Here is an 11,373-nt window from a genome sequence, read left to right on the forward strand (position 1 = left end):
GCTAGTTGGTATATAAAACAAAAGTTTTTTTTCTAAATTCTTCTACAATCCTAGGGGTTATCTAGCAACAAACCTGGCCACCAATCCTATCCAACATCCCCTGCCCAGCCATCTGGCTACTCCGGCCAGTATTCAAGTCCACCTGGAGTTGGCCGGTACTCTGACCAGCCAAGATTCCAGTTTCCTGCACCTACAACTGTGGCGACTTCTTCATACATGAGGTCTCCTCATCTACATTCAGGTATTAACACTATATTTTAATATTTTAATATTTTTTTTCTATTTGTCATTGTTTGGTGAATTGGTTGATTAATGGATTCATAATGCTCAAAATTAGGGAAAAGGTAAAGTAAAACTATATAATAACTTACTCTTTTAGGACAAGATAAAAGATTTGCACCTCCTCCCTCCGCCCCAGCTGTTGGCAGCAATCCTTCCTTCTCATTTGACTTTCCATTGATGACTGAACCTTCAACCCCGATTGAAGGACTTCCCACTACTTCATCAATCCTAACCTGGCAGCAGCCAAGCAATACTCTGGGGAGATCACAGTCTTTAAACATTTCCCAAGTGCAGCAAAGTGGGAGAGCTGGTATTGTGTTGGCAGATTTGCACACCCAGAGTCAGAAATCAGCTGATTTGACGCAACAGGCTAGTTTTGGCGGGAAAGAACCTGGTGAAGCAAGGATGGATCTTTCGTTTAGCAGGTAACCTCTTTAGATAGTATTTTTTAAATTGTAATAAACAAAGGGAGGTCAAATGAATCTGTAAAATATCTAATAACAATTAAAGATTAAAAAATCAATTTCAATGTTGTTCAGATTCCAAAGAATGGGAGAAATCCCTGTAGAAAAGACTGAACAACCTAAACCTCACCAGCAAATGGCACATTCTGGCTTACAAACTGGTTTATACAGAGAAGTTCCACAGGATTCTAGTCAATACCAAAGTGAGTACTTTATTCATTCTAGTTTTTTTAGGAATTGTTCTACTATCTTATAAAATATTTTGTTTTACTGAATTTAAAAAAGAAATACCAAACCATGTTTTTTTATCTCTTCTTTTTTTCACTCTTAATTCTGTCAAAATTTACAAATATTGAATTTTATATAAAGGTTTTTATCGCCATGCTACATGCAATAACTATAACCTTATGATTATGAGTTTAAGATCATTTGTAATGACAAACATAACATTTTACATTGAAAATTTATTACTTGAATTATCTTATTAGAAGGATATCATGAAGGTGATAGAAAAGAATTCTCTCTTACTGGTGTTGATACTGACAAAGATGTTAGTGGTGATGGAGGAGGGGATGATGATCAGAGATTGGAATCCATTAGTCTTTCTGTTACTAGACATGCTTTAGAATAATTTTCTAATCCATATTAGAGGCATATGCCAACTCATGAAAAATAATATTGGCTCAAAATTTCAGCTACTTTTAAGAAAACTAGAAATTTTCTTTAATGACATAAAATATCAGTTTTTTTATTATTAGCATAGCTTGAGGCAGAATGATTTTTTATCAGAATCAAAATCCCAAGTCAGTAGTTAATTGACATCTGTATGTAAAAATATATTTTTATATTCTAACACATCTTTACTAAAAAACAAAACAAAGAACTCGAAGTCTTTGAATCCTATTGTAAATATTTAAAGACCAGAATCATTCCATAAAATCACTTTTGTCTATTAAAATTATTCCATTAACCCTGGTACAGTAATCAATAATGGAAAAAATTCCATTAAATAATCTAGTTTGCTGTTAAAATCTTTGCTATTTGTTGGACTGAAAAGGAAATTTTATCATATATTATATTTTTTCATGGTACAATTTTCATTTTGGAAATAGTACTAAATCCCCCCCCCCCCATTTTTTTTCAAACTTGTTTTCCTTAAACTTACTTAACCAAATCTGTATCTAAAGATTTTTAAATCAAAGTATAAGTTAGAGGGGGATAATTGTTACCTAATACAATGTAATAAAATTGCAATAAATATTTTAAATCACGACTTGATGTTAAATTTTAACAAATATTGTTAAATAAGGGACAGCTGATCCTTAATTGTTGATAGTGGAATTTTTCAAAATCAGAGATTTTCTAAATCTTTTCTTGCTAAATAATTAGATTTTATTAAATAGAAAATTAAACAATTAGAAAAACAAAGCTTATTATAGTAGCATTATAGTTTATTTTGTTATGAAAATTAAGAAATTAATTTTTATATTGATTAGAATATTAACTAAAAAATATAGTTAATAAAATAAAAGCAAATAATATTTAAACTAAAAATACTCAATAAAACTCAGTTTAACTCAGATTTGATTTTCAAGCAATTAAAAGACAAATTAACTGCCCCCTATTGTGGAAATAATGTACTAAATTTTATCACTATATCAAACAATGTAATGTGCTGTGCACTTTGTAAAATCATGGGAAACATTTCATCTGAATAAAACTGTTATGGCTTCAATTTTTTATCAGTTGCATCTGGTTGTTTTGTATTAAAGACTATTGGTAATAATAACTCAAAAATTTTATTAATTCTATTCTTTATGAAATGACAAAATTTATTTTGTTCACATGAAATAACTTTCTCTGGTTAAAATTAAAACTATTGCTGTTGTAAATTTTTCACTTTTTGTTCTTGTGGACAAAAAAGTTCATGGTAACCTTGACAACAACAAAATTATTGCTTTTGCAAGCAGAAATATCAATCCTAATACAACCAATAATTAATTTGTAAATTTAGGCAAAAGCTTCTTGAAACAAATTTGCAAATTTTTGTTAAAATTTTGTATTATTTTCAACAGATGAGAAATGTTCACCAAAAGGCAACAAAGTAATAGTAATAAAGTGGGAACTTATTACTAACTATCTTTATCCAAGTAATGTAATAATGTTAGTCTCTATAGTTTATACCTCTTGAAAATAGTAATGTAATCTAGTTAGATGGAGGTCTAACACCCCTAATATTTTATTTTTAAAATGGAAAAAATTCCTTTTCTTTGGAGGGGAGGGGCTTTTTTTCTAGAGGCGATTTCTCTTAGAAGGATGTTGGTACCCGTTCCTAAGTTATTTGTAAACCTTCACAGGACCTCTGAAAAGATACATTAAAAAGGAGAACCATAAGGGTTCAGTGGTTAGCAAGATCTTTTGCTAAAAACCTTTACCACTTTATATAATAGAATTAAAACTATATGTACATGTTAATAACTCATATTTTAACCTTTCACTCTTAAATAAAATCTTAGATAAAAGTATTAGTTTAATAATTTTTATTAATATTTTATGTTAATGTACAGAAAAAAAGTTATTTTTATGAAACCAAAGATTATATATGTATTTATGTTAAAAAAAAACTATTTTTGTAGTAATAATTATTGTTAATTGTCAGAGTAATATAGTATATTATATATATTTTGTTATAAGTTGTTTTTGTTTTAAATATTTATTGGAAGTATAGACAAATATCTAATAAAATATTTTTCATTTATTGACTTCATTTTTTATCATTGTTACTTTCTGTTACTTAGCCTCTAGGGGCTTTGCCAATTGGAGTGCACCCACTATTTTCAAACTTTTAGAGAGGGAAAAAATTGAGGTTTTTTTTTAGTTTTTTGGGTGAGGTTCGGGTTGTCCCACCTGAGAAAATAGCCTAAAACCACCACAGGACCAGTAAGTATATTCCCTAAAGAGTAGAATCCGATCGGTTCAGTGGTTACCGAGATCTTAAGGGACAGACGGATGGACGTTCTACTTTGTGTTATAGATATGGAAGACTGAAATCAAAGAAGATAAATAGAATCCAAGTAGAAGATTCTGCCTGGCTAGCCTGAAATAAAATTGGAACTTTTGAAAGACCTAAAAGTAATTCTGGCTTCTAGTAAAATGTAAAATCAAAGAAATGCCTGTTTAATAAAAGCGCTGTTTGTCAAATTCACAAAGGGTTAAAACTTTATATTATGAGCAAAACCGTAAAAAGTATAAATGACCGTATTTAAAATTGTTAGATTTTTGTAATTTACAAAGTTAAGATCTTAAATACAAGCCATTTGGTCTATTTTCGATATATTTTCACTAAAAAAATTTTATTCTAGTTTTGCCTAACAGTAGAATTGAAGTTTGAGATAAAATCATCTGAAAATTGATTACTCATTTCTTCCCTAATTTCCGAAGTTGTACAAAAAACAACCCAACTATTGCAAAAGCATATAAGCGTATGAACGATTTATACATTATACATTCAAAATTTTAATTTTTTTTTTTTTGTGAAAGTTTGAAGCTTTTTTAGCTAGTAGTAAATATTGAGATAGGATGAGGGTGCTATGTACACAATCGGAAACTAGAATTCACCTAACCTGAAATAATGTTTTCATGTCGCAAGCGCAACTTTTCTTCAATCTCCAAGAAATATTTTGGGTTTTCAATTCTATACTTTATCGTCTTTGGATAAAATCAAAATTAGATAACATCCAAAACTAGGAAATCACTTATGTTTTGATAAGTTAAGTTGACCAAATTCAAACAGATACCATATACAGGAAGAAACATTTGAATCCAACTTCAGTAGGGATATTGGAATTGCAGAGTAGATTCGCTACCATGTCATAATTATTCGCATTATAACGATTTGCAATTTCAAGGGTTTATGTTGACTAAAGGGGTTTAAAAATAAAGATCGTGGCTGATCTATTATCGACTTACTTTTTTAGACAATGTTTACGTCGTCAATATGGCTTTAATAATGATAGGTTTTGGGTGACGTTTTACCGATAAAATAATGACATTATAAATTTATAACTACAATCTATTTAGAATTAACAACTTTATTTTTGACATGATACTAAAAATAACAAGGACAACAACATCCATAAAAGTTAAGCTCGAAAATCAGATAGGACAAACAAAAAAAAACTCTTTTAGAGTGTCAGAGCTGGATCTTTAAATCATTTTAGTGGTGAGCCACATCGGGGTGAGCCAGATCGGTTCGGCTCACCCCGATCTGGCTCACCACTAAAATGATTTAAAGATCCAGCTCTGAACTTTAAAAGCAGAACATTCATTTGTAAGCCTAAACAAAATTATACACCAATTTGTTGCAATATTGCGTAAATACAGGATACAATAAAAGAACATACTTATATTGTTGTTCTGGAAATCATTTTTCCAAAAATCAGATGAATAGGATAATAATATCATATAAAAAGTTGTGTATAAATCATAAATCAACATGTTTAAAATCCCCAAGCAAAGTTTGAAATCGATATGACACGTCTAGATCAATGAAAAGAGCTAAAATAACAGACAGACGGACCGACTCTAATTATAGAAAAGCTTCGCTTTTAAAAATAAACGTTGTTAAGTGATACTCACATGTATAGACTTGTATAGCCATAAAAAAAATACTGACTGCATTCTAATTTGCGAATCTGATCTACATTTGACTCATACTTTTCAGTCAGTATGTCGTCAGAAAAGATGGCAATATTCCTGCTAGTAGCAATGTCACTCTATAAGTTACTTTGTCTGTCCGTTCATTCGTCAGTCCGTGACGCTATTGGAGAAATGTGTTATTCTCGGCTGTTACAGAAGATAGACTGCGGATTTTTTTGTTAAGATTTCCTTTTTCAAAGAGCATCCTTCATGTTTGGTTTTTAAGTATTTTTTACCTTTTTGTTATATTCTCGGAATTTATGCTCTATCCCCACCCCATCCATGACTTTAAATGCTTAGCTATTTATGGACGTTGTCATCCTTGTAAATATTCAAGGACAATTGCAGCGACAGAGACACTTATTATGTAAAGTTAGAAAAAGTTTGATTTCTAAAAGTGTAGCTTTTACAAAATTATATTCAAGTCTGCTCGTTTGTTTGGCAGGAATAGCTCTGATCTGTAAGTTAGACATGTTATGATTGGCCTATTGATTTTAAAAGTACATGGTGATTCCGTTCACAATTAGGTACGATTCAAACCTTGTAACTACTTCTTTATTGAATATTTATATATATATATTTATTTAAGAATACCAGGTAGACCAAAGCAACTTGGAGGAAGGAACCCTTAAGTGAACTGAAAAATGAAAAAATCTAAATCTAATCTTTCAGTGATGCCCCAAAACGTGCCCAATCCAAGGAAGATTGAAGAACCATTTTGCGTGGCCTACGTTCTGACGAGAAATAAAAGGCAATGATTTAAGAATACATATCCCCTGACCAAGGGCAAGTGCATTTTTTTGTCTAAACAAGTTAAATCACTCTTTAACGGTATTAATGTAAAAATGTACTTTGATTAAGTTTTCTTATCTTAAAGTATAAAAATAAGATGATTTATAATTCTTACTATTTTAGAAGCACAGCTTCTCTATACAAAAATTTGTCTGACTGTAAGTCTTAGACTCAACTACCATTTGCAAATGAATGGGTTTTGATGGATTCTTAACATATGTATTTAGATTTTTTATTTGGTCTTTCTAAGATATCTAAAATGAAAAATATTTAGGATACAAAAACAATTAAAATCAAATAAATCAATGATGACAACATCCTTAAAGGGCGAATATAGGTTCGATATGATATGAGCTTATATCAAAGGTGCCATTACATACTTTTAGAATATCTATGCCAAATTTAAAAATTCAAAAAAATCCTTAAGTAGATTTTGCAATTTTCTGTTTCAATTGAACATATGATAAATGAGATTGCCGACAAAATCGTTTATTTTAGCCCTTTACAAGACTTTTTTTTGACTATCTTGCTTAAGTTTGATCGACTATTACATTGGCACGCACCTTAAAAGATAATTTAAATGTTTATTATTTTAGATTATATACTAGTTTATTTAATTTTTTAAAAAGCATAAAAATAATTTGCGTAGAAAGGCGTCAGGAGTATTGACAGGGTAAATAATATGTCTTAAAGTTTATTTTCTGTACAGAGATCTTTGATTAATTCATGATGATATAAACAACCCTTCTGTACGCATTTTCAACACACACACACACACGGCCACAAAAAAACAGGGATTTGAAATCATTCTTCCTCCAAGAAAATTTTATCGATTAATTTTTTTTACTTTTTACATTATTTGATGTTTTTTTAACTTTTAAATAATTTACTTTATGAAGGTAGAAGGAGGGTATATTTACCCCTGATTAATTGGTTTCCACGTTATTACGACTATCATTTAACGAAAGCTTTTTAATTCAACCTTGCCACGAAGCCTTGTGTGATGCTAGGGTGTTTGAGTTCTTAGGGAACCACACTAATTCCAAATTTTTTTTTCGAGATTGACGGGTTTTAAGCTATAAATAGACTTATACAATTGAATATGTCAATATTTTTAAGTTATTTATAATCTATGGAATTGCACCTTTGATATAAGCTCATATCATATCGAACCTATATTCGCCCTTTAAGTAGCGAAGCACAAAAAAAATCATGGATAAGAATACAGACAAAAGATTTAAATGGCATTTGTTAAAATAAATGTAGATAAAAATCCTATGTCACAACAGGAAATTCAATTTAGATTCTATCATCACGGTTCAGACAGACATTTCGAATTATAGAGTAGCTTCGCTACTAAAAAGTAGTAAATGTTTATGAATGAGAAGATCGGTTCAATTAATCTTCTCCTCTCTCTTCCCCTAAGTATATGACAGACCCATAATACAGAGTTTAGATGTGTATTTATAGATTTATTTTTATGTTGGTTTTTATTTAAATTTTCGAATAACTAATATTTCACTTTATTAAAAGCGAAGCTTTTGTTTAATTAGAGTCGGCCCGGCCATTCTGAATGATTAGCCCTTTTCGTTAATTTAGAATTTTTTGCTTATCCAGTTCTGACACTCTACAACTGTTAATGTTTGTTTGTCCTACCATTTTGAGAACTCACTTTTATGTACGTTCAAACTTTCAGCTTACAAACCAATGACGCAATAAAATTTCGGGATAGGGTCTCTCCTATCTTGTAAAGGTTATATATTTGTAGTTGTTATCCCTCTATTCTTTTACTTAAATACATAAAGGACTGACGCAAATCTCATATTTCTTGCTGAATTTATATTTTAAAACATAAATTCTATGAAACTAGCTGATACATCTAAGAAAAGTTAAAAGACGTGGTTCCAATAGCGTCACACATTTTAAAAGACATAGTTATTATATTATTGTATTATAGACAGCTTTTTGCGAATATTGATTTAAAACATTATTAGATTAACAGTTTTGTTAGCCACGAGGGATTGATGGCCCAGATTATCAAAACTCGTATTAATATTATGATTTTATTTTTATACTCGTAGAAAACTGGCTGTAATACAATACGATACATGATTTTTCAGTATGGCTGAGAACCGGTTCTAATCCAATAATAGATTAAAATATCATACAAACGTACTAAATGAATTCTAGAATAACTTTAATAAAGCATCAAACGAAAATCAAGCCATCATTTAACGTGATGCACTGAAGGTAATTTACATAAAAGTTGAAATCACAGAATTGCAAATTTATTATTTTTTAAAGTTTTAATGATAGTTTATCCTTCCGTATGACTTTATGGCTTTGCTTTTATGAATGTTGTCATCATTGTTCTCTTTATGATTTTAAAAAAAATAATTTCATAACTTTTTAGTGTTAAATCCTTTAGATGCACACAAATTTTCAACAGGAAAAGATTTATTAAAATTTTGCCATGGGATGGTTTTTATGTAAACCGTTATATATGTTTTTACAAACACAATAGAATAATTTTAGAAGAAAAAATAGCAAATATTTATATGAAGTGATTATTTTGTATTTGTCCGTCTGTCTGTCGGTCCATCCTTGCTCCTAACCTTTTATTTTTTCATCAATAAGTTTATAAGTCTGTTCATTTGTCTGTAAATATGTGTTTGCATGTGTAAATGAATAGATCAAATATTGAAGATGATAAAAGTCCCTCCACAAATTATGACGTCATACGATAGAATATCCAATCAGAGGACAGTATACACTGTAATTGACCAATGGTAAAATTTATGCTGACCTCGAAATCACAATCTAATCGGTTCAGCAGTTTATAAACAACTATAAGTAAAACTTTATGTGTATAGTCCTTTTTATGACAACGCCTCTTAAGGGGAGTTTCGTCGTATTTTTACTGTAGTTTTTGATAGGTTATTTTAGGCCAGGTTAGGTGATTGCCTCACAGGGTTAGAGCCCATCGCAGGGGCTAGAAATAGGAGAAAATCTACTGTGAAAATACGACGAAACGCCCCTTAAGAGGCGTTGTCACGAAAGGGACTTTACCCAAAGTTTTTATCATGCTGATTTTTTTGTTGTTTTTTAGAATAGCTGCCAAATGATGTGTATACAGATTAATACAGTTTCCTCAATTATATCAAATTAATAATATAAAAAAATAATTGTCAGTAAGATAAATCATTTTATAAATTGATTGATCAAAATAATTATGAAATGGATGGAAAAGTATACTTTTTAAATTCCGTGTAAAACATTAAACTGACGTTACTATGAAACCAGGGACGTTCAAGTGGGGGGGGGGGACGGGGGGGCTAGGCAAAGAAATCACTAATTTAAAGAAATATTATCTATAATACAAAGTAGAACGATGTCTGTCTGTATGTTTGTCTGTTTGTTTGTAGCGAAGGATCTCGCTTACCGCTGAACCGATCGGGTTCTCCTTAACAGGGTAGCTTCTCATAAGTCCCGGGAAGGTTTATAACTATTTTGGGGGAGGGTACCACCACCCTATCAGGAGGAAGCGCGCCTAGAAAAAAATTACCCCTCCCGAAAAAGAGACTCCAACGAAACATAAACCAACTATTTCTGTAATTAGATATTTTAAATAAAAAAAAACATTTAAAGTGCCATTAGAGGCCTCTAGGGGCGTAGCCGCTAGTATATATATATATCAATAAAATCGTTACTTATGTTACATGCAAGGGCGTCCAAGTTTTTTTTACCCCAGGGGTAATTGAAATAAAAAGTATATCAATAAATCAGTAATGTTTTTTTTTGTCTGAAGATTGAATTCTCAATTACTGCTGAGCCGATTGGGTTTTCTATTTTAGGTACGCTTCACATAGGTCCCGTGATGGTTTTAGGCTAATACATTTTTTAATTTACGGCTTAGGGCTTAATGTTTTAAGCTATTTTCTAGACCCTTTCTGCCCAGAATACAAAGCCCCTGTATGATAGGGGCGCCAACGCTAGTACATATAATATAAAAGAAGCACAATGAAGCTTTGTTTGATCTTTTATATTTATTTTGAACTCCCTTCATTTCGGTGGACTAAGCGGCGTAGGCCTAAGTAAGTATACATACTAACTATAGAGTAGCTGTGCTGACAAAATTAATGTAATTCAAAATATACTACAAATACAGTATAACTTTCAGGGAGGGAGGGGACAATTTAACATAAATTATTCTGATTCCCAAAGTTTAGAACTTGTTCAATAGCATGTTGGCGTAATAACGTTTGGATTTTGTTATTAAAACTTGATTAGGGCGTACAAAATAAGTAACACTCTCCAAACTTTTTCACCAATAATTTTGACTTACTTTGAGGACATTGTTTGTTTCTATGCTTTTTAATAATTAATCGTCCATTGTCTTATCCCTTAAAATCCCGGATAAAACATACACCTATGGTTCATTGGTTTTAAAATTGATTATTTGTTTTATAATCAATTTTAAATAAATATTTTGTTTTGATAAAGGTACTATTTACCCAGTGCTCGGCTGCCATAGCCGAACGGCTTCGTGAGCCACTCAATAAGCCACACTGTCTGTAAGCTTCAATAAATGCCAACAAATTTCAAATCACCTACTCTATGCCTAGCTGCAAATAATTGAGAGGTTTCAAATCAGCCACCCTCAGCTAACAGCTAGCCTTAGTGCCCTAAGCCACCTTAGTCACCCTTAGCCACCCTTAGCCAAAGCTATTAAAAGCCACGGCTAAAGATGCGACTGTCAACACTTTAATTGTCAGTAGATTTATTGCTAATAAAAGTTGAGTCTGAGAGAATAGAAGGGACAGTGGTAAAATAACTATATATTCACGGGATGGGGACCATCTGTCGACTTTTAATTGGGTCTCTAAATATCAGTCAATAGCTTGGGAAATATCAACACAACCAAGTCGCAACAAAAAAGCAGATATCCATTTGCTAGCAGACGAAAAATGTCCCCACCACTGGAACCAGTTAGTTGTCTGTGTTACACATCAATACATAAACATTTATTGATAGAAGGACATATTAATGTAAGTTAACAGAGGACGACAATCAAACATGTATGATGGGCTCAAATATACGTCTAGGTGCTAGACAAAGTGTCTGTCGATCGCTAAAA

The 11,373-nt window shown here is 31.2% G+C and overlaps 1 protein-coding gene across 3 annotated transcripts in view; it reads left to right on the forward strand.

Annotated features, from left to right (window-relative positions):
• The window catches only part of LOC145333156 (uncharacterized), a 78,944-nt gene extending 75,440 nt beyond the window's left edge, over nucleotides 1-3,504 (forward strand). For all 3 annotated transcript variants that reach the window (XM_080178306.1, XM_080178307.1, XM_080178308.1), the window contains 4 exons: nucleotides 55-241; nucleotides 380-707; nucleotides 822-949; nucleotides 1,235-3,504. In XM_080178306.1, the coding sequence (XP_080034432.1) occupies nucleotides 55-241; nucleotides 380-707; nucleotides 822-949; nucleotides 1,235-1,377 (786 nt within the window). In that variant the 3' untranslated portion in view covers nucleotides 1,378-3,504. The remainder of the gene's footprint in view (nucleotides 1-54; nucleotides 242-379; nucleotides 708-821; nucleotides 950-1,234) is intronic.
• The last annotated feature ends 7,869 nt before the right edge of the window (nucleotides 3,505-11,373 follow it).

This window comes from Acartia tonsa, chromosome 12 (genome assembly GCF_053477335.1).
Source record: "Acartia tonsa isolate MP-2025a chromosome 12, ASM5347733v1, whole genome shotgun sequence".
Lineage (NCBI taxonomy): Eukaryota > Metazoa > Arthropoda > Copepoda > Calanoida > Acartiidae > Acartia > Acartia tonsa.